This window comes from Anomalospiza imberbis, chromosome 2, assembly GCF_031753505.1.
Source record: "Anomalospiza imberbis isolate Cuckoo-Finch-1a 21T00152 chromosome 2, ASM3175350v1, whole genome shotgun sequence".
Classification (NCBI taxonomy): domain Eukaryota; kingdom Metazoa; phylum Chordata; class Aves; order Passeriformes; family Viduidae; genus Anomalospiza; species Anomalospiza imberbis.
In genome coordinates, this window is record NC_089682.1 from 98,557,766 (window position 1) to 98,585,275 (window position 27,510).

The 27,510-nt window shown below is 39.8% G+C and overlaps 1 protein-coding gene across 1 annotated transcript; it reads right to left on the reverse strand.

The window, feature by feature from the left end:
* Positions 1-11,172: 11,172 nt before the first annotated feature.
* On the reverse strand, positions 11,173-26,144 carry EDNRB (endothelin receptor type B). The gene is made up of 8 exons (XM_068182385.1): positions 26,023-26,144; positions 25,309-25,797; positions 15,658-15,770; positions 15,286-15,490; positions 14,793-14,942; positions 13,735-13,868; positions 13,357-13,465; positions 11,173-11,874 (listed from the first exon to the last, which is right to left on the reverse strand). The coding sequence occupies exons 2-8, from the start codon at positions 25,750-25,752 to the stop codon at positions 11,743-11,745; spliced, it is 1,287 nt and encodes a 428-aa protein (XP_068038486.1). The 5' UTR covers positions 25,753-25,797; positions 26,023-26,144; the 3' UTR covers positions 11,173-11,742.
* Positions 26,145-27,510: the final 1,366 nt, after the last annotated feature.

A 27,510-nucleotide genomic window follows, 5' to 3' on the forward strand; every position in this document is an offset into this window, starting at 1 on the left:
TATAGTTCAATATAGACCCTAAGCAAGTTTGTTTTTGTGTACTAAAAAAAATGGTCACAATAAAGTGCTTCTCTCTTTAATGAAGGTAGAGTCATTACTGTAACTTGTATTGTGGTATTTTATATATGTATCCAGATATAGCTGAGACATGAGAGGATGTCTAGTTCTCTCTTTGTATTAGCCACATTATGACACATTATTCCTGGTTTTCTTTGCTGTTTTTTGGCTCTCATGTTCCTACTTGCATCATTTAATGAGAAACATTGAACAGAGGATTTATTGTGACATTATTCTTCATTCAGAAGAGGAAATAGATGATGAGGAAATGCATAACTCTTCTATGAAAAAACTGTGAAATGACAAAAATCTAATGGAGATATTTTCACAGTTGTTTGTAACTGTTTATCATATCAGTCAGTAGGTGAGTCATTGCACCAGAACCTCTCTTACTCTTTATTTACTCCAGATAAATATTTGCAACATGCAAGTAATTATTTGTATTACTGGGTCTCATCCCTGAAATTTTCCAGAGATGTTCTTTGATTCCATTATACCTGTGTGGACTAGGGGTGTATATTATATACTCTGCTTTAACAAGGGTTTCCTACATGTTATAGTCACTTGGAACTATACAACATCTTTTTAAAATGGTTTCCCTAAGCAATGTCAATACACAAATATATGATGAAAACTCAAAACTAAACTTATAGCCTTCTCACTAAATGCAAGCATAGAAAAACTTTAATAAATTGAAAAATAAATAGCAATTACACAAAGAAGTAGGTGAGAAGGCTGAGAATGGGTGTAAAAGTAGTGAACACATATGCAGATTAAGTCATGTTAGACTAAGGGAACAATCTGTATTTAAATTTTAGATGTCTCCTGAATTTTTCTTCCTAAAGTGAATGCTTCTGTGTCCTGACTACAGAACTTTGTAAATAAGCCCCTAAATGTTCTTCACTTCCCGGGATTTGGTTTGGTCCTTAGGGCAATTTCAGTGGTTTCAAAGTAGATTCGTTTTTCAAGAAACAAAATTTATCTCCATTTGAAGTGTCCTCCAGCGTCTGATGGGGATGTTCGTGTGTGAACCTACGGAGTCCATGCCATGCCTAATGCATATCTGACAGACAAGTGACAATACAAGGCTGCTGAGAAATCCTGTATCATCCCAGAGTGGGTTTTGTGCTATATTAAGGGTCATGTGCCATGACTGTGCTTTTAAAAACCTGACCATGAGGTACAGAATATAATCTACAGAACACCAGGCTGCACCAGAAAGTGTTCCCTCTGCCTCTGTCTTTTTTTTGTTCAAGAAGGTATTTCTGTTATAGTTTCACTAACTGAATGAGCTGCTTATGTGGCAGACCTGAAAGTAGATTTTTAAGTTCCCTTCCCTTGCCTTCCCTTGCCTTCCCTTGCCTTCCCTTGCCTTCCCTTGCCTTGCCTTGCCTTGCCTTGCCTTGCCTTGCCTTGCCTTGCCTTGCCTTGCCTTGCCTTCCCTTCCCTTCCCTTCCCTTCCCTTCCCTTCCCTTCCCAGAGCTCCTTTGAATACTGTTCAGTTCAGCACTGAGCATCCTGTCCCCCTGCACACAATCAAGAAGCCATTTCTTCAGGCCCAGAACCTCTAGCTGACTGTACTCAAAGCAGTAGCCACGACAGGGACACCAATTCTGCTTGTCTTCTGCTTCAGAAAAAGGGATATCCCAGAAAATCACTCTTTAAAAGAGGTATCTTGCTGGGATAGTCACGGTGGCCATAGGATTGTTTCCAATCCATCCTTATTGTGTCTTACAATCCGTGTTGTGCAAACTCAGAATGGGAAGGTACTTTCAGCAGAAGGCACCACAGAATCACGTGGATACAGCATGAACAGGAGCAGAAAGAAGGGTCTGCTCAAGAGATCTGTATATTCAATGGTGGTTCAAGCAATGATGTGTTTGATTTACGTGAGACAGAAATAAGGACTAGCTTAGAGGGTGGACTTCGACTTTTCCTTGACCTTGTCTCACGTAATGTCCTCGTGAAGACCCCGAACAAGATTTACCTATAAAGTAATCACTCTAAGGTTATTCTGAACTCATAATGTTCCAAAAACATCCTCAAGCAGGTGCTATCTCTGTCAAGCAAGTGGATAATTTCAAGCAAGACTTGGCAAGAATCATTTGTGCGTGTGATCCTCTTCAGCACTTTTGCAGGTTTGGGCTGTTTATACACAGTGTACACTTAAGAAATTGAGTATGAAATAGACTCTGGGAGCAGTCTGGGAGATGGTACTAGAATTCAAAACTGACTTGATGAATCAGAGACCACTAAGGCAGTCTGCAACTTTCAATGTGAAACTTTGTAAAGGCAAGTTGTATACATTGCTACAAGAAGCAAAGATCAGACCAATGTATTAAGATAATTTAACGTTTTTTATCATTGTAAGAAGAGAAAAAATCTCATTCTGGAATATGCTGAAAGGAGAATCATATGTATGATGAATATTTTGTGAGATAACTTTGATTTTAATATCTTTTAAATATTGTGCAGTAGTTTGTCAGTGTCTATCATGTGCCTGTTACAGCAAAATGTCACAGTTTTAAGTACTTACACTGTAGTTGCAGCTGCGAATCTATAATCCTTTCTTACACAGAAGTCTGGTGGGTTTTTTTTAATGTGGTGTATATTTTCAGGAGTAATGTAAAATATATTGATATAAATGAGGTGAAGGAGCTGACAAGCCTTGTCAAGTAGGGAGCCTTGAAGAGAAAATTCCGAATCGAAGCGGGCAGTGTGTTCCCTCCTCCTGTTTAATTGCTATTAAGGAATGTCTCTGCTTCTCTTCATTAACTGTACTTGACATCTGTATATGTGTGATGTGTGTTTCACAACTTCCTTCCTGCTTTTCAAGAAGAGCAACAAAATCAAAGGTTTCTGAACAACAGAGTTACTTCTTCAACATCACTTGAAATGCATACAATTGTTTATAGGACAAAATGGAGGAGAGTGTATGCACTATCACCTTAGTGATACCTAGTGTCACCTTACAAATAACATATGCCTTTGCTTCTCATCCTCCAAAAGATGCAGTAGATTCATCTTATTTAATCAAGTTATAGGAAAAAAAAAACTATTCAGAAAAAGAATAGTTGAGAGATCAGGGCTTTGTATTTCCTATCTAATGAAATAATAATGCAGTGAGAGGCACCATCATAACTTAAGCCCTGTTGAAGGATATAAAAGAGTAGAAAAACTCCAGATAGTCCACAGAAAGAAGACACACAGACTGAATATTTGAACTAAAAAGTAAACATACTTGCTTAGTATTGTTAGCACTATGCCTGATACACACTTGCCCACACTGAACTAAACTAAATTAAACTAAACTAAACTAGACTAAACTGAACTAAACTATTACCTACGAATGTTCAACACATGTTTGTCTTCCACACGTCCATTGATTTCAGCTGTCCAGCTCTCTCAAAAATGAAGTCAGTTTTGGTATGTTATAAGAGAATATTTCTAAAATATCCACTGAAGACTGCAGGTATTTATACACATCGGTATATCCTCCCGAGCCCTGTTTTCTCCAGGGTATGGAGGCCCATTTCTCTCAGCCTCTCCTTATCTGTCAAATCCTCCAAAAGTGAATTTAAGTAATTAGATACCTTCAAGCAAAAAATGCCAGTTATTTGTTGATTGTTTCAAACAAATACAATCAAATATACTGGAGAGGCCCCGGAGAGGCACTATTTACAAGGGGACATAGTGATAGAAGCAGGGGGCACAGCTTTAAACTGAAACTACAGGTTTAGGCTGCATATTAGGAAGAAATTCCTTTACAGTGAAGGTGGTGAGGTACTGGAACAATTTGCTGAGAGAAGTTGTGGATGTCCCATCCCTCAAAGAATTCCAGGCCAGGTTGGATTGGGCTTTGAGCAACCAGGAGTTGCTGTTCCTGCCTACTACTGTGTCCTTCCAACCCAAACCAGTCTATGAAATTTCTGATTATAAGCAAGCAATTATTTTTTTTTTAATACAGGCAATAAATTATGATGAACTCATTATACTTGTACAGTCTAGTGGTTCAAACATTAGTCTTGCCTACTTAAGTTGTTAACCCTCACTTAGGATCCACCTGCATGACAGCAGACTGACACTAGCTCAGTCTACCTAAGATCTGAGTTGAATAGAAGTTAGTCTGGTTTGCTCTGGAAGCACTGCAACTGCTTCAAGTCTGAGCTTGCAGAATACTGATCTCTGCAGCTCATGGCTTTCTACACTCAGCCTTGTAGACATCCTTAATGCCTTTTCAAATATTTGAGCACTATTTAACAAATTCCAGATCATAAGAAATCTCTCCAAGTATACAAATAAATGATACAAAAAGTTCTAAAAGCCTTTCAAGACATGTTTATAAAACTTAACGAAGTCAGTAAAAAAGGGGTGATTTAGATACACTTAACTTTGAGTCAACATATTCTAAAAGAAACTCTGATTTTACATTTAAATTTCACTTTTCATTCTGAAACACTCCCAAATACTCTACAAATTGTCAACAGATTTGGGAGACTCCCACTTTCTAGCATGGAAATGTGGTCACCTTCAGCACATGACAGAGCAGATGTCTCCATGCAGAGTGTAAAACAAAAGAGTGGGGCAGGATGCTCTGCAATTGGCAGGAAGCGAGAGGAACAGAGGAAACAGACTGTAATTATTTAATTTGGAATTTGGCCAAGATACCATGGCTGGCATCCCTGCTCTGTTGTAAGAGTGCCATGAAATGTCATTCTACTTCAGGATTTGCAACGCATTGGGAAGACCGGAGTAAGGATGGTCAAACTTTGAAGAGTTGGAAAATTTGGTTACTTCTAGCTGAAAGCTGTAAGCTCCTCAGTTCAGGCAAAAGCACAGTAGAAGTCTCAGCAAATCACACATGCTAGACATTTCTGGTATTTTTACCCCCAGCTATACCTTCTCTAGTTTTTTCAGCGTCTTTTGTATTGTGACCATTATCTTGACTTATGTAATTTATGTATATTTATGTAGGTATTTACACACACACAAAAATAAAAATGCATATATGCATAGTTATGTTAATAGAGTAATTTAAAGGCATTTGACTTGCACATTATTACAATATCAATTTATTCTTTTTCAGTCAACTAAAAATAGTTTGTTGAATTCTTGCAAAAATGGAGTGCAAATGTAAACAAATATTAAATGTCCTTACTTATGTGTGACATATTGTTCTTCCTGGGAAGATATTTGTAAGTGATATATCTCAGCTTCAGTATGAACAGTTATAAAGATCGAATGCTTTCAAGATTCTAAATGAGTTGCAAATATCAAGAGGCTTGCATTATTCTTTGTCTATTTGTTCTTTAACATGAAATTTGGATAAACAAACTTAACGAGAATTTTAGTAGTTAGTTTGATAGGAAGTATCTTCATAAGCTTTGTGGAGGTGCTCAATGCAGAGCAATAATGTCATGGGTCATTTCCCAATCTGTTTCCATCTCCTATAAAAAGATAAAATTCTGAATTTTTTGGAAAAGTACATTTTCTGTTGTCATTCAATGGCTGAAAAAGTGACAGAATTTGATGCTATTAATTATTTAAATTATAAATTATTAAAAAGATAAAATTATAAAAATATTTCTAACCAATTCTCTTTGGAATTTATGAATACCACTTAATAAATGTTTATACATATTTTCATTACATTTCATAGTTTAGCAATTCAGCGTGAGTAGTGCATGATTTGTCAGCATTTCAAGCTTTTATTAATATAAACTGATATCTACATCAGAAAACAATAAAAATATTTCCAACAATGCTCAGTAGTCTTTATTATTCATGCTAATGAACACAAAGTTTAAAAATGCAATAGACAAGTCCATTGCTTAGGCAGACATTCATAGTTTGCATGAGTGACATACATAGCCTACATTATTCATATTATGGCATGAACTAATGTAAGATTGTCTCCAAAAATATGAAAACCCCTTTAAAATTCAAAGTATGAGATTAAAGTGATAAAACACATTAATAGTGATATCTTTGTGGTTTTTTTAAAGACGGTGGGTTATATTTTGTTCAGAGTGATATGGTTTAAAAAAATTCTTTATTTAATTGAAAACTTTTTCAGATAAAACTAATGAAAAGTATTCTGTATACCACCCAATTTATATTAAATAATATAAAATATATTCAATTTCTATATGTATCGGTATAAATATATAAATACATATGTATTCTTATCTATGTACTCTTATCTATGTACAAAAGTGTATGCACCTGGTTACTACATGTGTTGAGTATTTGACTACAGCAGATATGAACCTTTCATGCTGTATCTACGCTAGTTCCCCAACGTGAGTGGGGCCAAATCTGTAGGATATGCTACCTGCTATAGGTGCTTTCCAGGAAGAAGCTTCCTGTATTTTTGGCAAGATCCACTCTGGTCCTGTGAACACCTGTTAGCAATTATGATGCTTGTTACAGTTTCGTTAAGAAAAAGAAATTCCAGTTTGCTTGAATTGCTTTGTCATTTCACTTGCAGCTCCAACTAAAACTTATCAAATCCACCAGATTTGGTTTTGTTAACTTGGCATGTTTCTCTCCTCCTCCTGCAAAGGCTGCATGTGTTGAACCCATTTATGTGGGGAAGATGTGAACTTTCTGGGGGTGTCATTATTCTTTTCCCTGATAGCTTCAAATGAGAGCCATTGTCTGACTCCCTTGGTTTCACCATCGATCTGTTTCTTCAGGTTAATCCGGTGCATGAGTTACTCACACAAACTTTGGGAAATGAAGATCATGAAAAGGTAAAAGGGCAACAAATGCTTTCCCTCATTCTGCTCACCCAAGAGCAAAAAAAGTAGAAGTAACTTCTGGAGGACATGATTTCTGAAGAAGGTCTCGTTACCCTAAATCCTCATCTGTGTATCTTTTCAGGTTTTACTGGGTTTCAGGATTTGACTCCCACTTTTTTCCAAAGTGCCTCTCTAGGGTGGTTACACAAGATGCAAAGTTTCATAGCAATGCTGAAGATATCTACCGATGGGTATCATATAGAGATTGATGTGTCTGGCTATTTGCCACATTGTACTTTAAAATTCCTTCCATATACTACCTCCCACAATCCTCAGGTTGACGATACTGATCACTAAGGTAAAACAGTAATTTCAGAAGTTTTTACTTTTCATTATGGTAGATTTTTCTTACTGATAGTAAGAAAAGGGGAGGGGTGCATGGTACCTTTTCACTGCCTGCATTGCTAAATGACAGTACATAGGACGACTGACAAGACCAAAGAGATGTCATGGTTTTATTTATTGACAGCACTTTTAAGTCCTTTCGTTTGCCTTGGTCTTCTGAAGTGTTCAACAATTTGGCTTAGAAACTTGAACCCAAGAGCACATCATGTACATGGAGAACTCTGTTGCCTTCTTGAGCAGAGTACAAGAACGTGGTGGTCAGAGCAGCAGGCTACAGGACAGTGCAATAAAATGTGAACCACGCTGTGGATCCGACCCAGCCACAGGTGACCAGCTGGACTATCCTGCTCCACCAACACCAGAGTGCCAAATCTGCCCTGCTCAAGAGTGGTCAGAGTCAGCCAGTGTTTGAAGAATGTAAAATACCTGTACATGCACATTGCTGGGAAAGTTCTAGCATGTTTAGAAAACTGACAATAAGCTGCAGTTATGGCCTACCTGTAGAAGGCTGTAGGATCTTAAAAAAAATGCACAAAAAGTGCTTCCTCATAATGGGTGGCTGGTGAAGACTCTGGACCATAGCACAAGGTAAAGGGAAAGGAAGTGAAAAGGCCAGAGAGATACTAAGTAGAACATTTACTTACAAGGGATCTCATCTCCACAGGTAGTTCTGTTCCACATACAAGAAACTTGAAACTATGTGCTAAATGTCTTGGGACCATGAAAAAAGACAAATCTATGTCTAGGCCACCAAATAAACAGAAGGAAAATGAACTATTTGGAACAAAACAGCAGCAGCATCAAACACATTTTGGGATGTACAGATACCACAAGCAAATAAAGTTAAGTATTTGACCAGTTACAGCATATTTAGTCTGATACAGTTTCCCACTTCTTCAAGAAAGGAAAATTAAGATACACACAAAATTATACTGTCAGCATACAAAGGGATGATGGTTTTCATGTGGCATATTCCAGCACTAAGTGCATAAACTTCTAAATTAACGAACTAAAAGCTTCTTGCCTTTTATTTGTGATGTCTCAAACACAAGAGAATTTGTGACTATATAAGGGTGTGTAGAGAACAGATTGCGACTGACATTCTGAGCAAAAACAAGCAGAGCAAAGATAGGCATGATTGTTCCAATAAACATCAGACAATTTTGCAACGCATATGCAAGTCTGAACCCTCTCCAATTTTCAAACAGCTATATAAAACCATCCCACCCAAAAGCTTTGATATTTAGATTAGGATTGCTTACTTCTTTTTACATCGCTGTCACTGTTTAACAATTAAATGGGACCTCCTAGGAGAAAAAAAGACGCCTTTTTGTAAAGAATCAAAATTACAAATATTTTATTGGTAATTTAGAATGTTTACACTGCTTGATCTACAGAAGTTGCTATTTTAAGTGATCACAGAAAATGAAATATAGAATTATTTTACACAGCTATACAGACCAGTTTTTAGAAATCCTTTAAACATTATTTCAGTACATACAACTTTCTCTTGCTAAGCCAGCTGTGTCTTGATTAAGAGCTGTTTGGGACACTGAAATGTCACAGCTCACAGGAGAGGCTCCACAACCATCAACTTTTGCATTTGATTCTCTGAGGTGTAGTACCAGTGTTTCAGTTCAGTTTAGGCAGAATTCAGAGCAGCTGGGAACTAAAATCTAACAGATCTCTGAAGGCCAAAACACAGAGTTGTGATGCAGTTCCTTACAAGTTGTTTTTTCTACCTTGAGCCATGTGAACTCTTTAGACCACTGGGACAGATGACTCTTAGTCTGTGACACCGCTCTGGGCAAGCACATTGAACTCCTATGAAGATGCCTGTGTCTCTGTGCAATTGTTCTGCTACCTGTGACCCCATCTGAGGATTAGAGGGCATTGGACTGGATGTCTTACCCCACAAGCTGATTTCACCCTCTTTCTTTCACTCCTTTAAAAAGTATTTAGCTTTTTCTCTTTTTTCATTCAAAGTGGCAAATGTCAGATAGGTTTTTTAAAGAGCTATGTTGGGGCCTAATTCTGCTTAAACTGAATTGAATGGTTAAATGTTTACTGATTTCAGTGAATGAAGGAACAAACCTGTACTGAGGATTTCAGAAAACACCTGTGTGGAGTATTATATTATTTGATCTTAGAACTGTATAAGGACAGAACTTTTGAATTTTTTTATTACAGGAAATAAAAGGTTCAATAAAAATACTGCTTTGAATAATACTGAAAAAATGATAAAGAGTGTACTAAGATTTATATATGAACCCAAAAAGGGGGCAGTACATATGGTCTTTATTTGCAAAACCTAAGTATCTGACTTAGCAGGACTTAACAAAGAATTAGTCCAGGAAAAAAATGAAAAGTATGTTACACAGTTGCCAATACAACATCTATATTTTAAATAAAAACAACAAAAATATACATGTACAATATTGTAATGATATAACTTGATGAAAATAACACTGATCAGTATCAAATCTAAGATTTCACTTATTATCCATCCTTAACAGATGAAATGCATTTCACAGAAATAGATGCAGGTAGGGTGACATGAAGTGATATTCATGGCTTATTGTGAGAAAGTTACCATGAAAATTAAGGTAAAAATGTAAAGAAGGAAACCTAAAATAGATTTATATGTATAAAAGTTCAGCATTATAGCAGCTGAGTGGATGTGCTGCAGCAAGATGGTAACAGCAACCTCATGGTACACACCACACATGCTTGCACACACACTCACACACAAACACACACGTGCCCATGCCCAAATGCATGTGCAGGGGTCCTCCTCAGCTTGATTATACAAGCATTCACTTACCAGCTTTTGCTGGGGGCAACACCAGGAATGGGGCTCAGCACCCTGTTTTTAGCTGTCTGCAAGGTAGCTGTAGCTACCTAAAGTCAGAAACCCATCTAAGGTAACATCAGCTGAACATTTTAATGGAAGCTGTTTTCATCCTGAGCACCTTTAAGGCACTTTAGTAAAAAATATGAAGTTAATCAAGACTGGAAAAAAATATAAAAATTCTTACATGTGAGATCTGGAAATTTAAAATAAAAAAATTCCTGAGTTTTGATAAATAATTTTATTATAATAAAATACCAAGCCTATTGAAAACATGTCTTTTATAAAAGCATGTTATATGAAAATTTTTCTTGATAAACTCATGCCTTAGTGCACAAAATATAAGTCTTTGGGGACATCTGTAACAAATTAATAGGAAATGCAAAGTCAAAGAATGACCTGTCATGTACAAACAAAACATGCATTGCTCCTGGCAACACACATCATGTTTACTACAGGCACCTTTATCTTTTTCTGTCCTTGCAGGGTCCTGCCCATATCTTAATACTTTACAATTAATTACATTTCACTACTATTTACAGAAGCAGAAACTAATCACACATCTTCTTATGCCCATAAATATGGAACTACTACAGAAGTAGAATATATTTTAAAACTGTATGAAGATAAGTATGCTACATAGTATGCTTCTCTAGAAGTACAGTTCATGAATTATTTTCTTTATGAGGATTTAAATCTAAATTAAGATAGAAGTCCAAATTATCTCTTTTTACCTTGGTTACATTTTTTTTCACCTATTATTTCTAAAAAAATTTGCCCCAAGACAGTATTTGGATTGTAAAAGAGTTTTAAATTGTCACAAAAGTATCTCCAGTAGAGAACCATCAGGCTCTGGAATGCCCACTTTTTACACAGGATACCATCCATTTGTTTTCAACTAAAAATAGCTGAAATAATAGTCGTTGTTTGTATGTTTCTGCTAGTGGTAATTTTTTGCTTCTGGTGTGTTTTTCTCTCCTTTGCTATTAGTAGACACAAATATTCATAACCAAAGTGCTGGCAAATGCACTAAGACACACAGCGGCTACAGAAAGGAACTTATAGAGCCCTTGGGAGGTTCCTTCTGACAATAATAGGTAAAAAAAATCATCAAAGTAAAATGCACCTTTGGATTTACTGCATCCTTTAATATTTTCAGTGGCTACCTCTATAATATACCTGATAAAAATTCTACTTTTTACCATTTAGACTTCTAGTACAAAGTATTTCATGTTTTATTTTAAAAAACTCACAATAGTGATGGTGGTTAATTTGCTTTATAAAAGACAATACATTGAGTTACATATAATAATGGCTTTGATCCAATTAACTTGACATTATGCTGCTTAATAATTACTGTGACTTCAGTTCCTACAAGTGTTACAGAGAATACAAACTTAATGTACAGGAAGTGGGGATCATTTAGAAGTGCTGATTCAGAAGTATTCAAGTGCTAACAATGACTTGTTCTTTCTATGATTCTCTTCATGTTCCATAAATGATGATTTCAATAATGTCCATTATTTTCAATGTGACAGAGATTTAGGGAAATTTTTTTAATGTTCTTTTTTTTTGTGCAAATACAATAGATTTTTCTGGATGTTGCCATCTTGTTAAAAGTAATTGCCACTTTTACTTAAAAAGGCACCAGCATTAATGTAAGAGAATATACCTTTTATGCTTGTTTTATGAAGAGCTGTACTTGTTACTGGAGCGGAAATTATCATATCCGTGATCATTAGCTTTGAACTTTAAACAGGACTGCCTTTCCTCCAGGGACAACAGATCTTTGGATTGGCACCAGCAACACAAGCATGACTGTTAAAATAAAAGAAATAAACAATTTACATCACTCTGCTTTTGCACATGTGGCAAAATGCACTGAAAAGCTGCCCTTTCTCAGGGGTAGAGTAGGAAATGGCAAATGTGCAAGCTGCTGCTCTGGGATTAGAGAATAAAGCACAGAAATGGGGTTCGACTCTGAGCTGCTTAAATGGTTTCATCAGCAACCTTACTGCTGGAATACAGGAAGAGTTATACTGAGTAGTTATATACAGTAACAGCCACACACATACCCCTTCAAATCTGGTCTGCAATTCTAAATACATCTGAAAATAAAATTATGACTCCTTGTTGTCCTTTCTCTGATAATCTCTCTTGGGAAAAAAAAAAAGTATTCTTATCTATGTTTTCTAAGCAAGATGCTGATATTTAGCTCATTGTTCTGAGGTGGAAAAAGGAGAAGTTACATACAATTCATACATTTACTAAATGCACTGCAGACCTTTTTCTCATGGTCCTGTCTGGCCTTTGGTTGCTGGAAGTGCCTTCCTCACACCCACTTACTTCCATGCTCAGGATGCTGGAGATCTCTTACTTGCTTTCAGCTCCAGTGACTCTTTCAGGGAGCCAGCAGCATAGACAGGGAAGACAAGACCAACACTAAAACCTCTGCAACCTGTGCTGTCACAATTATGTGGGAAATACATTAACACTACTACATGTAGAGCTGACTGGCTACTGACTGAAAGGTGTTTCCATCTTGCTACTAAGGAATTTAAACAGCCAGGCTATAACCCTAGTTGTGGCCAGTGGTTAAATGCTTCGGAAGAAAACTCTAACAACTTGCCATAGGCAATGCAAGGACTCCAATACAGTGTACAAAGATAGTAAGGATTCACAAAAAAAGCCCAACTTTTCATATTTTCCTAGCAGACATGAAGGCTGAAGGACTGATAGGCTGCCAGCCACATGCAATCCAGAGCCTGAAATCCTGTGTGGAGAATTAGTGCCCAGCTCTATTTACTCACACCAAGCCAGGACTACAAACAGGTGTGTCTCATAAAATGTTGGTGCTGCAAAGGGACAAGTACAGATTTGCACCCTCTGCCTCAGATGACTGATCAAAGTGCTCAGTCAGGATGAGGGAGCCCAGGCTCAGCACCCTCCCTATCAGGATGCAGAGGATATGCCTACGTGAATCTCTGCAGCACAGTCTGAGTCTGCTTCATCAGTGCTCTGGAAGTAGCTGGGTGCCAGCTTCAGTCAGGAAGTGATGTAGCACTGATCAGCATGGTCCCCAGAGGGTTTATTGTACACTCTGCTCTTTTGCTTTCTCTTTTCGCTCCCATCAAACCTTAGTTCCTTCCTACGGAACTTCAGCAGGAGAGGGAGAGAACATTTACCATAACCCAGTTAAAATTTAAAGTAGAATTTAATGACACTTTGTGCATGTTAAGGAATGAATTTTACTACTGACATCATCTTTTACCAGAGGAGCAACTCCTAGCAGCCACTTACCTTAAAGCAGTTTTGGAATCTTTTGCTCACCAAATACAGAGCTATTGGATTGATGCAGGAGTTCAGTGAAGCCATGTTAATACCGATATAGTCCATCACAAGAAAAAAGCTGTGTGGAAATGAAAGTGAGACACTTCTCATTTGCTTTGAAAAGGCTAAGTAGAGATATACAAGTATGGAAATTGGACTCGGTTTCACTAATCAAGACTAGCTATTAAATGTAATAGTAATGGGGCTTAAATCAACAAGATTAACTTGTGTGGGTAACAGCTATAATCAACAATAAAGTCTGAATCAGTTCAATAGTTCAATAGGAAATCCAAACATGCCTATGGAGAATGCCCACAATATACAGACATTTTATTTTTGCATTCTCACCTTAGAAGTTCACATCTGTTGGGGTCCTTCTGATCATAAATAGTGAGTTTCAAGATTCTGCTTAAGTGAAGTGGGAGCCAACACAAGGCAAAAACAAGTACCAGACAGAACACAGTTTTGGCCACCTCGCGTCTCTGAAAAAGAAAATTGGACAAAACAGTGTTACAGTTCCTCTCTCTCCCTCTGAATTGCTGTTGTCTTCTAATATTCAAATGTTTAATAAACAAGATAAAAGAGCCTATCACAAAAGGAGTTAGGAAAACATCAAATAGCTTATTTTCTTGGAATATGTGCTTGATCTTTTGTATTGTTTTAGATGTCTCGCACTGATTCGATATGTCTCTTATTTCAAGAAGTATGAGTAATAACATGAAAAATTGAGGTCACAAAAACATTAATTTAAGCAATAATTTAAATTAAAATTTAAAACATATTTGTCTCCCCGATCACTTTCAAATACCAGCTTGTTTTCTATTGCATTTCCTTGTGCTTTGATCTCACATCTTATTTTAAATGCCCCAAGAGATTCCAATTACAGCTCTAACCAGGTAAGAGGAAAGGAGCACAAATACACATTAGAGAGCAATCATAGTTTAATCCTAGTGATGTCTGATGTTTGTGTCTGGGGCACTAGTACCTTGGAATGTCTGCTGAAATATGTTCTGCTAACATATACTGTTAACCTCACTGGAGTTCAGCAAGAACTTTTTTCAAAATAATTAAGTTTTATAGCACCACCTTCTAGACTAGTGTATGACTTCGGTTTTCATTACAAAATAGCCAACTCTCATTATAGCAAAGAACTAAAACCTATAAAACCTGAAACATTAAAACCAAACAAGAATGAAACAATTTTTTGATTTTTCAGTTAAAATCTTAGGTTCCCGAGGGCTCTGATATATACATATGTATATGAGTTCAGCAGCACCGCTGCTAGGAAAATTCACTTTGCTTCTAATCCTGAAGTCATACAAGAACAGAATGATGTGGCAGGAAAATCAATAAAGTTATTACTTAGCCTGTCTACAGTTACAGAGTAGCCAGGGATAAAATTTTACCTGTTTTAAGTGGTCATTTAAAGCAATTTGCATCCCACTTTTCTTTCGTAACATCTCACAAGTCATGAGAGTATAGAAAAATGCTGTGATAGCCAGTGGCAAACAGAAGTAAAAGCTGAACAGCCACCAGTCTTTAGCTTGCTTGTAAAACTGTAAAGAAAAAAGCAAAGCAAAAACATGGTTAGGAATTAAATGCTGAGCATTTTGCTAAGTGTGCCATAACTAATTGGTCAGCCTGTCCTGAAAAGCATTTCTGTAAGGTGTACATTACAGGTGAGAAAACAGGACAAGACAGCAGTATGTTCAAAGCCCACAAAAAGTTAAAGATTTCTGAATGCTCTTCTTTGAACCAGTATGCTTCAGAAATGTCAATATTTCATTTGAACATTATATTCACCTACATGTCACATACACCTGTGCACATTACAATCCACACAACACTACGAAGATCCAAGGAACTCGCCCAGAGATTTTATCAATGTTAGTGACTTACCATCATAAAGGATGTTTTCTGTGTGGGATGAAGCAAGCAGATTCTAAGATACCTTCCTCTGTACTCCATCGTAATCATGTCAAATGCAATAGCTTCTGGAACAGCCAGTATCACTGAAATGACCCAGATGAGGACAATTTCCACAGCAGTCCACTTTGGCACTCCAATTCCTTTAATGCGACTCCAAGAAGCGACTGCTCGGTACCTGAAGCAACAGCACGCATTTACAAATTCAAAATACGGAAAAACTCACTCAGTTTAACTGGCTTAAATTCATCCTATTTGCATTGTACCACCTGAGTGGAAAGGTGAATTTGAGCCAATGCCCATATAGGAAACAAATTAGAGACTTCAATGAAAAATGGGTCTCACCTGTCTATACTGAGGGCACACAAACTCAGCACTGTGATGCCCACTGAGGCCTTTTGAATGAAGGGCACTAATTTACACATTTCAACACCAAAGGGCCAGTCCTCTGCAAGCAGCTGTGAAAAGAAAACAACAATTATTTTAAAAAAAAGTCCTTCCCAATGCTGAAACAAGGAATTATGTCTTGCCTGTTTTCTTTTTACACCAGGTCTTGTCCTATGAAGACAGGCTGAATGGGGTTTGTTCAGAGTGGAGAAGAGATGAGGAGACATTGTAGCAACTTTTCAGTACCTAAAGGGGGCCTGAAAGAAGGCTGGAGTGGGACTTTTTACAGGGGCGTTTAGTCATAGAACAAAAAGGGAATGGCTTTAAACTGAGATATTGTGAATGCCCGACCTCCAGAAGTGTTCAAAGCTGGTTGGACATTGAGCAACCTGGTCCACTAAAAGGTGTCCCTGCCCATGCCATGCCATGCCATGCCATGCCATGGAGGTAGGAACTAGACAACCTCTAAAGTTCAGGTCAAACCATTTCATGATTTTATGCAAAACTTAGTCAAGAAGAACCTTTTCACGAGGGAGCCCCTGAGATGTGTGTCCTAAAAACTAGACAGTAGCAGTGTAGTCACACCCTGGTGGGATAAGGGTATCACTTAAGTTTTAGTCCTGCCTCTTTAAGCCCTGCAAACTCCACTCCTTTTGCTTCTAACTTCATCACCCCTTGTTTATGGAAAAAAAATGACAGAGCAGGCGAGGCTCTTCTACATCTTTGAATTGTCATTATCTGCCTTGAGTGTTCACTGCTTTTCTTACACATCCCAAATAACACACCCTTGATCAGAAATACAGAAAATTACTTGAGGCTGATCAGAACAGCGACAAAGCCAGCAGGTGCATATCTGGGGTGGAGTTTATTTGAAGCTTAGTGTCTAGGCTCCATCAGCGGAGAGGTCAGGCAACACTGGAGAGAAATGTACACCCCACAGTTTTTAGCTGACCATCGGATAACAAATGAAAGGACCCACTGAACACTCCAGGAGCATAGGCAGATAGTTTGATCTAAATGTTTTGCAGTAGGTAAAAACATCAGATGAATTCCTCACTAATGGTCTTCATTGAACAGTTCATGAAATTCTGAATAACAATACTAAAAGGACTATCTGCACATTCAGCAAATTTTAAATACTAAGAAATAGAGAAAATAGCACAATGCATTTCAGGATGGCTCACTTACACTTTGACTCATACACTTTAATGGAAACCTTGTCACATCCCCAGCTGCACATTTTATCTGATTTAGGGGAAAAGATTTACTGGACACAGAAAGCACCTTACTCACAGCTGATTATGTGAACAGACAAACATCTGTAGCCTCAGTTTAGCAATGTTTAGCCTTTGAACTCTGCTGTGAGCTTCTTTGATGGTCAAATACATCAGAGCAGAGCCAAATCTTCCAGTTTTCATTAAAATAACATTCTCCACAAAAAGGGTTGTGCCAAGAATTAGACGCAATTGTTATATAGAAGAGTAAACTTTTGGAGTTTCTGTAATTAGATTATCTAAGCCCATTTCTGTTTTTCATAACTTTCTTCAAATGAGGTCTTTGGAATCTGTTGCAGATACAGGGCTACAGAATATAAAAGGAGAAGGAAGAAAGGACTACCCAAAAGAGACTGGAAAATCTTTCCCTTGGCCTGAGTCTCTTCAAACAGTCATTTAAGAGGCTTGTAAGAATGGAAGAATAGCTCATCATACTGTGTGGATGTTTCTGGGAACCAGAAAGGCTACGAAATCTCTAAGGAGGGTTCTGGACAGGCTGGATTGATGGGCCAAGGCCAAGTGTCTGAGGTTCAACAAGACTTGGGTCACAACAGCCCCATGCACTGCTACAGGCAGGAAGAGTGGTGGGGAAGTGGCTGGAAAGATCTGTGAGAAAAGGACCTGGGAGTGCCAGTAACACCTGGCTGAACATGAGCCATCAGTGTGCCCAGGTAGCCAAGAAGGCCAATGGCATTCTGGCTTGAATCAGGACCAGGGCAGTGATTGTCCCTGTATTTGGCACTGCTGAGGCCACACCTCGAGTGCTGTGTCCAGTTCTGGGCCCCTCACTACAAGAAAGACATTGAGGTTGAGGTGCTGGGAGTCCATTCAGAGAAGGGCAACAAAGCTGCTGAAGGGTCTGGAGAATAAGTTGCATGAGGAGCGGCTGAGGGAGCTGGGATTATTTAGTCTGGAGAAGAAGAGACCTTGTTGTTCTTTACCACTGCCTGAAAGGAGGCTGTAATAAAGTGGGGGCTGGTCTCTTCTCTGTGTAAGAAACAACAGGACAAGAGGAAATGGCCTCAAGTTGCACCAGGGAAGGTTTAGATTGGGTATTAGGAAAAATTTCACTGAAAGGCCTGTCAGGCATTGGATCAGGCTGCTTAGGGAAGAGTTCAAAAAAAGATGTACATGTGGCTCTTGGAGACATGGTTTAGGGATAAGCACAGTGGTGGCAAGGTTGACAGCTGGACTTGATGATATTAAGAGATCTTTGCCAAGCTTAACTATTCCACAATTCTATAATTGAAGGTAGCCACAGAGTTGCCTGCTCACACTGGTTTGGTTCAGCAAAGTCCTTATGCAAGCATACATGTCCATCTAAGGGTAAACACTTACAAGGTCCATGAGAGTTTTCTGAAGAGTTCTGAAATAATTTAAATATTATTTTATTTGAACACAAAGGAAGTTAAGAACATTTCATGACTGTGGGCTTTTGGGAATCTCTATGAAGTGGCCACCAGTATTTTCAGATACCAGAATACCTCCAAATACCTGCTTTAGCTCTGTGCTGTAATGGAATCTTTAAAAGAACAGCAGTAGACAAACTGCAACATGGCTTAGCTTTATATTTCTTCAATGATCTACTTAAGTAAGACAATAAATATAATGCCTCTGCAGAAATAAAGCAGAGAAATAAATTCTAAGGATTTATGTTTCTCAATTATTTTATGGAAAATAATAAAGCAGAGGAAGAAGGGATGAGGTTGTGATAACCATAGAATATCTTTTGCTTATGTGATGTGGGAAAATAACACAGTCTGTAATTAAAGTATTTTCAGTAAAGCCTCTCCCTGAAATGGCTTTTGAATTTCTGTAAGAGGTTGACAGTAACAATCTACTATTAAAACTGTAATGTGAATAATTACATGTATTCTAAATGTACACCCTACAGAATTGAATGACACCTGAATTGATTTATATCAATCAGGCAGTGAACCTCCAGCCTTTCACATCTATTTGCCATAGAAATCAAGGACTGGGTAGTAAGTACATTGTATACTTATTTATGGTACCTACCGTACATGAGTATATACTAGACTAGAGAGAACTTATTTAAAAAAAACACTTTGAAATAAAATATTCTTTTCTTTGTAACTGAAATGCAGGACTTTGGTCAAATCTTTATTGGTAGGATCTGTTGAAAACTTTTACTTACATCTAGCTGGTGTGTAGAGCCTGTCTCTCTTCCCTAAAATCACAGCAGCTCAGCCAAATGTTGAAGATTTTGCTGAACTAATACTTATCACTCAGGTGCAGACAGTCACACCTGTGCTCCAAACTGACTGGATTTGATCCAGCTCCAGTTTGGGATTATAGAGGTGCGGCACACGACTGAATGCAGTTTACTGAGAGAAAGGGTACATTAGCTTCAGTTTATCATAACATAAAAACATTACTTTCATTCAGCCAGCTTATATCAGGGCAGAATGGACATGCAGCTGTCTGCACTGGATTGCAAAAACATGTGCTTTATGTCTTGCAGCTGATGTATTGTGAAATCTGAGCATTTTAATGCATGAGTCACAAATTTCTCTATCATGGTATTGCAAGTGGTTAACAATACAAGCTTACACCAAAAGCCTGAAAACATTAAGAAAGTAAGAAAAGAATATTTTGATTGCTGAACTATGTTTCCTTGATGTTTATGTTTGTTCTCTGTATTGCTATCCCCTTCAAATATGGCTTTGAAGTACAGTGAAGATCCAATGTAAAGTATTTGGGAGCTTCGCCTCCATGGACAGTGATAATTCTTAGTGAAATACAGATGTAGCCTATTGCAATTTTGTATGAGTAAAATTATTCTCTTATGAGTCACAATAGGGTAGCTGTAAAAAGATTGTCATTTTACAAATTACTTGGAGCTATGAGGAAATGCTGCCAAGTGGCAGCAAAGAGAAAAATAATATTGTGTTTTCATAAGTAAGATGCCAAGAGTAGTCTACCACTGGCTGTATTCCGAGTGACCTTTCCAATGTCTTACAGTCACTTATTTTACACAGACAAAGTTTTAATTGCTGAGCAGCAGAGATGTGTTTAAGATGAAATAGATCAAAAGGAAAGGGAAAACATTGCAATGAATGAAGTGAAAGCATACTTAAAAGAACCAATACATCTGATGCATGTCTAGCCAACGCTTTCTCAGCCCGGACAAATCTGAGCCTAAACTGATGTACAAGCTGCAGAGCTATGAAAGAAGCCCCAAGAGATGCTGTGACTCACAGACACACCTGTGAATCACAATTCCCACTCTGCTTTCTCTTAGTTGTGCAAGAACTGAGAGATGTTCTCAATCTGCTGCTGGAACGAGCCAGGCTGTGAGCACGATGTGCTGCTCTAGGGCTCAGCTGCTGTGGTCCCCAGGCAGAAGGCTGATACCTGGCTCCAGCCCACAGCAGCTCACGGGCTGCAGTGGGGCAGGAAGAAGCAGCAAAGCGTGTGAATATTCCCACCAGTGTTCCAGTCCCGACCAGTGAATGCTCACGGGAAAGCAGAGCAGGAATTCGCGCTTCCGCCAAGCTGTGCGTTCACAGCAAGTCTCGTTCGCAGGACACTGGACTTGATTTTCATCATTATAAACAGCAGGTACAAGAGAAAACAGACATGCAGCTCTACACCTAATTCACACACAACAGTTTTTCAATGTATCTCTGAAATGACTGGTGGATTTTCACCTGGGCTTTTTGGGTTTTTTTTGCTGGGTTTTTTTTTTTTTTTTTTGACACAGGGACATACATACAGATATTTTACAGGAACAAGAATTTTTCGAAACAGAAAATTTGCCCAGGAAACTAAAATTATGGTCAGGGATAAGTCAGACAACATTACAAACTTATTACTATTTAGCAATACTTCTGTCAGGTAAGGATCTCTCCTATAGACAAGGAAATGTATTTTCTGCTTTCAAGCATAGCTTGGATTGCTTTACTGATCTATCTAATAAACTGTGTAAAATCTTAATATGAGCCATGCAGTTATTTTCTTGTATTCTTGTAGGAGCATTTTTCATACTCCTGCTAGAAACTTAGTAAAAAAAAATAAAGTAATTTTATAGAGTCATCTTGAAAATGACAGAAACCTTGCAATGTGCTGTTGAAGTAAAAAATTTCTGCAATTTCACAACTCCAGTGGAAAGACTGCATCAAAAGTAACCACTTAGAAAGCCATGCTGCTGTCAGATTGGGATGCATAAATACAAGGTAGAAGAAGAAGCCAAAACAGGTCAAAACATGCTTTGAAATTTGTCACATGCATCTTTTATAGACGTGACTGTATACACAATGTATACATATGAAAAAAACTACTTTCAATTCACAAATCTATACTAGCATCATCTAACTTACTTCAATTTTTAGATCTACCATAGCAACTACGTATGTGTACTTTTAACAGCATTCAGACATTTCCACTACCCCATATACTTGACTTCAGAATGGACTGTTCCCATCTAAATACAGAACAAAGTTACCCCTCCCCGCCACTGCCTGCAGAGTCCAGACAGGTCCCTCCACTGGACAATTCAGATCTTTCTTAAGTGCCTATAACCTGCACTTGTTCACCATAAAGGGTTCTTAAGCAAAACAGACTTCTAGATTAATATGGTCAGAAATCAAGAAACTTTGTGTAAGAAATTTGAGAGGAACTTTGCAAGACCTCAAGTAAGTGGTTCAGACCTTGGAAGAAAGGAAATAATGCATTTCCTCCAATAAAATGGCCACTACCTTTAACATCAGAAGAACCAGCAACCAAGAGTTCTAATATGGAAGAGTGAGAATCCTTTCTAAAGAGAAGCACTTTGATTAGAAAGTTAGAAAAAGGTTGGCTTTATCATAATGCATGGCCGACAGGTACTTGCATTGCAAGAGTAGTCAGTTCATTACAAATAAATTTCTACGGAAATCTTCTTCAGAGCCTTTTTCAGAGAATAGCTGGATTAAAAAAAGAGCCAATTTGTCTGCATGGTATATAGAGTGCCTAATCTGGTCTTTCTTGTATTTCCAGTGCTTGATAATGCCATATTATGCTAACCATATTTTTATGTAATCCCTAAATAAAGTTAATGAAAATATATCAGTGCCTACAAAGCTGACTCTGGACCTTGATTAGTGGCTTGGATAAAGACTGGATTTTTTTCTTTCCCTTGAATTTTTTTTTCTCCACTCTTCCATTGCGCTCTGAATAAAAGGAACCTATGACAATATTGCCGGGTAGATATTCTTCTTCAGACATTTCTTGGTAGTCAAAGAGTTCAGAACACCCCACAATAATGTGCAGAGCCTAGATTGCTCCCCTTGTTAAAAGTCCACTGGGATATGACTATAAATTTTATTTAATACACAGGAACAAATATTACAAAATAAGAGAGATGTTTTTGTATCAGAAGAGAAAGCATGTTAGTATGTGATGTGATGTAATGTGATTATGGCTTTTCAAGCCTATGAGAGGCAAAGCCAGTGTAAGTTTAGAATTTCAAGCCCTGATGTTTTGCTGTCTTAAGACATGGGATTTAACAACTTTACTTGGGAAAGTCAGCATAATCTGTCCAGAACTGCAGACTTGTATTGTCAGATGCACAAGCTGCCACTGTCTTGGCTTCCAAAGTTTAAGTGCAGAGAAGGACACAAAAAGCTCACTGACCACCTACTCCATCCTTCTGCTCCTTAATTGCTGTTTGCGGCCTCAAATTAACAAGGACTTACTCTGTTCAGTGGAGCAGCATAGGATCCCCTGCACATCCAATTAGTAGCAATTTTGCAAAGTTTCTACACTGCCAAAACATTACATACTGCAGAATGACTGTCCCAGACTTTCTTGTGCTTCCCATTCTGCAGCTGAAACATCCAGGCAAAGCCAGACCATTTATCAGGACCCAGAAAGTCAAAAAGGTCTGCCAGGTTCTACATGCTGGAACTGAATGCCCTTCAAGCCCTCATTTCATAGCCAGTTTCCTGACTGTGTGACATATTCTGATATTTTCCATTTTCTAGTGAACATATTGCATGATATTCAAATTTAGGAATGCAATGGACTAACTAGCATCTTATGCATTGGATTGCATTTGCCTCCCTATCCAGGTAACACCTGTTTTTCTTTAGATACCCTTCTTTTAGGAGATGTCAATTTTCATTTGTGCACTTTTTCAGCTACTTATGTATTCACTTAAATAGTCACAGAGGACATCTTTTGCAGTTATCCCTTTTAATACCTAATAAAAAGCTCTTCTAGTGCAGCATTTGAATTGTCTCCTACAGGTCTGTCTGGAAAGCATTCACAGACACTTTCCCACTTTCTAGGGCAAGTGTTGAGGAAAGAACTCCTGGCATTTTATTAACATGAGAAATTCTCTCACAGTTTCAGGCAGCTGCCTCACTGATGATGTGGTAGCAAATTCTGAATCTGGATCTGTTTCATGCAGTCTTAAATTGTTTCAAACTGCAAGTTACAATTGCTAAGTATACTTGATTTACTGAGGGAGCCTTTGCTTCTCATACTGCTGAGTGATCAAAAGCAGTTTTTTTATTGCATTACTGTATGTATTCTCCCTGTTGCTCTGGAATGAAATGGGATGTAGAGTTCATAAAAAGTTACCAACTCAAACTGCCCTCAAAATTTGATTAAATAAATATAGCATCTAATAGGTGTTTTTTCCTTGTTTTTATAAACTTGCCTTTATTCAAAAATTCTGTCTTAAAATAGCAAATATTTCACTCATTATTATAAGGGATAATATAAAGTGATTATGAGTTCTTCAGAAAGATGATTAGCAGTGAGGGAGATTTAGCACCTGAGAGCTATTGCATAGCTCCTAGCATTATCAATAGCACAATAAAAATCCTAGACTTGCAGCTGGTGTAATATTTATTGGTTAGTAGTCTGACCCTTTATTCCTGCTCCAACCTACTCATAATGATACACTTGGTGACATTCAATCAAGATAAGAACTGAGGTATATTACCACATATTAATATTAATTTTGAAATTATCATTGACATTGCAAAGTCTCATACTGAACAGCTGTTATTGATTAAATCTTTTTGATTTTTCTGAGAACAGATAAAAAAAATCTTTTTGTTCAATATATTTTTTTTTCAAAACCACATTTCTAAGCAGTTATTTTGTTTTCTAAATTCCACCTTCATTCAAAAGAGTACACTCCTCTCACAAGTTTTAAGAGAGTGTATAGTATAAAAACCACTGAAACTTCAAATCTGAGAACAATCATGTAATCCAAATTAACTGGATCATGAATTTAACACAATGATGACATTCCCTGCTTTGTAATGCTTACATACTTTAAAAGGATAAAGAAAGAAGATTCTCATCTCAGCAGCTTCTGGGATAATTATTATGGATTCAAAATCTGTCCCTTCAACATGGCTTTCTAAAAGTACAAGTAACAACCCCTAGTTTACAATCATGCATATAAAGTGAAAAGAAGATGACAGATGAAGACTCTTCTGTTCACTTTATGAAGTTGCTGATGGGTGCTCAGGGATCCAGACTGCAAACTTTCAAAGCAGAAGGAGGTCTATTATTTCCAGTATACCTTCAAAGAGTGCTAGATTACAACTAGAGGCTGGATTCAACTGCCCAGTTAATTCCTTAGGACAAATGGATTGCACAAGCTGGGTAGAGAAGACAGGGGTTGTCTCCTCTCCAGGCCAAGCCCTATCAAGTCAAAGCACAGACTTCTGAAGGTGTGAGAGGTGCAGGTGTGGCTCATTCCCTCTCATGCTGCCCAAGCTGCAACACTGGCAAAGGGTGAAAGGGTTCACAGCTCAGGAAAGCATCGTGCCTCCCAACCAAAAGATGCATAAAACCGCTTAGCTGAACGATCTTGGCTCCTCTTAGAAAAGCCCCCACGCCAAAAGGGACTGTGCAGACCCATGTAGAGTATCATGACCAAGCTTGCTGCAGCTGAGCACAAGGGACCAAGTGGTACCCACAGGAGAGGGTCTTCTGTGCCTCACCTCCATTCCTCGACCAGCCCACTGAACATTTATCTATTGCATTTACTTCCTTTATCACTGCGACAGCACCTGTTTCCAGGTGATTTTCAGAGCTTGGCCACTTCCATTCTGCCCCATTCCCAGCCTGGAACGCTGAGAGGGATGGGACTGAGGCACAGAAAGGGTGCCATCTGCGACCACATCTGACCAGAATACCACCCTCCGGCAGGGTTTTGCTGTGCAGTGAAGTCCACGGGTGTCTCCCAGCCAGGAAGGGACGCGTCTCCCCGCGGCGGGGACGGGCATCGGCGGGGACCGGCAGGGAGCACCGAGGGGTGACCGCACCCCCGCGCCCGCTCCCGAATCCACCCCCGGCCCCTCCTCACCTTGTAGACATTGATGGGGATGTCGATAATGATGTGGAGCAGGTCGCCCAAGGCCAAGCTGGCGATGAGAATGTTGGGGCCGTTCCTCATGCACTTGTTCTTGTAGATGATCCGCAGCAGCGTGGAATTGCCGATGATGCCCAGGACGAAGACCAGGCAGGACACGACCGTGTTGATGTACTTGAAAGTCTCCTTGATCTCCGTCTGCCCCGTGCACATGGGGGGCGAGGCGGAGCGCGGCCGCCCTCCAGCCGGCCCCGCGCCCTTGGGCAGCGCGGCCGGGCGGGACGCGTTGTGCTCGGCGCCGCGCAGCGCGGGGGTCGCGGCCGTCGGGGGCGCGGCGGCCGCGCTCTGCCTGCCCGGGCCCGGCCGGAGCAAGGAGCCGTCGTCCTCGGCGGCGGCGCGGCAGCTGAGGAGCAGCAGGAGGAGGAGGAGGGCGGGCATGGCTGTGCGGCACGGCAGATTGCCCCCGCCGCCGTCAGCGCCGACCTGCGCGGAGAGAGGGGACAGGGCGTCAGCTGCGGGGACACTGCGCCCCGCCGCTCGCTGCCCCGGGGCCGGGGCCGGGCCGCTGCCTGTCCCCGGGCGGTGCTGGCGCTGCGGGCAGCTCAGCCGGCAGAGCAGCGCCGGGCTAAAAGCTGCGCGGCGGCGGCCGTAGCCAGCAGCCCCTCCGGCCGGACCTGCTCGGCGTCGCCCCGCTCGTCTCCCGCTCACCTCGCCGAGCGCAGCCGAGCCGATCCTCCCCGCCCGCCGGCCAGGCAAGGCAAACGCGCTCCGCTGGCTGTCGCCGCGCTCCGTGCCCCGGCTGCCACCGCTCGCCAGCGATGGGCGCTCCGCTCGGGAAGGCGACAGGGACGGGCGCTGGCGGCAGAGCCCGGCGTCCGTCAGCCACACACCGACCCCGTGGCCAAAGTTGTGCCGGCGGCGCAGAGCCCCCCCTTTTCTAAAACATTCAACCGCATCTGGCCCATCAGTCACAGCCAGACCCCACCCGCGTCCTCCGCCCCCAGCGCAGCCCGGCCCAGCCCCCCGCCCGCGGCCCCGCGGAGCCTCCCATCACCGCTGTCAGGAGTCCCCCCCGGCCGAAGGGCTCCCAGCCTCGGTACCGACTGGGCGAAATGCCCTGCGACCTCTCCCTTGTCTTGCACCAGGCTGACTTGGCAGCCTGAAGAAGCAGACTTTTCGCACTTTGAAACAATTTTTCATGATGGTTGTTACAAGAGGTATGGGCATTGCTGGAGGACAATTGGGAAGAAGAGGGCACTTTCCCTCTGTCCTGTCCGAGGCTCACTCCCAGTAGCTGGGTACGGGATTCTCCCCCCTGCAGAACCCCCCTTGCACAGCCCGAGGGGCGCACACGCTGAAGAAGCTGCCTGACAACGTCTACGAGTTTAGTGCCACGTTTTAAAGTGTTTCATAAAACCTTTCTTACATCAGAAATAGTATTTTGACTGCCCTGAAGTCGCAATTCGGTTATCTGGTTGGTTGCCGCTTTGGGCAGCCTTAGCAAAGGGTCTGATCTCAGTGAACTTGTTCCAGTCGTTGCACCCTTTGGTGAAGCGTAAGGAAAGGAGAAAAGAGATTTGTATAGGATTTTGTGGAGACTAAGAACAGCCTCTGCAAGTTGGACACAATTGCATGTCTAAGGAGAGTTGAATTTAAAACTGTTTTTCAGCATCTCTGTGTACATGTCCCTAATGTTCTTTTTTCTTAAATCATTCTGGATGCTAAATCTTCAATATATACATGCTTAGTTACAGAAGCAACCTGCTCACCTACATTATTGACAAACCCATATGGGAAAACACTGAAAACTACATACTTTTTTTAAAAAAATAGTGATCTGATTTATCTAATCTTTTCCAACATCTCCTGCTAACATACCCTTGTGCTACTGGAGCAGACAGCCTTTTCTTGTCCTCATTTAGCTTCCTTTTCACATCTCCATCTTTGTTTTAAAGATTTTTCTATGAAACACCTTTCCCATTCAATCATTCTTGATCAATTTCCTCATTTACATCACAGTGACTTTTGTTTCCATTTTAAATTACAGTATTTGTGGAATACAGCCACTGATTGCACTCCAGCTGGAAGACTGATCTTTCCAAGTTCACACTTTTCAAGACTGTGTTGTGCAACATGATTCATTTTTAAACACCATGGTTGATTCCTCTCTCAAAGATAAAGGTATGAACATTGAAT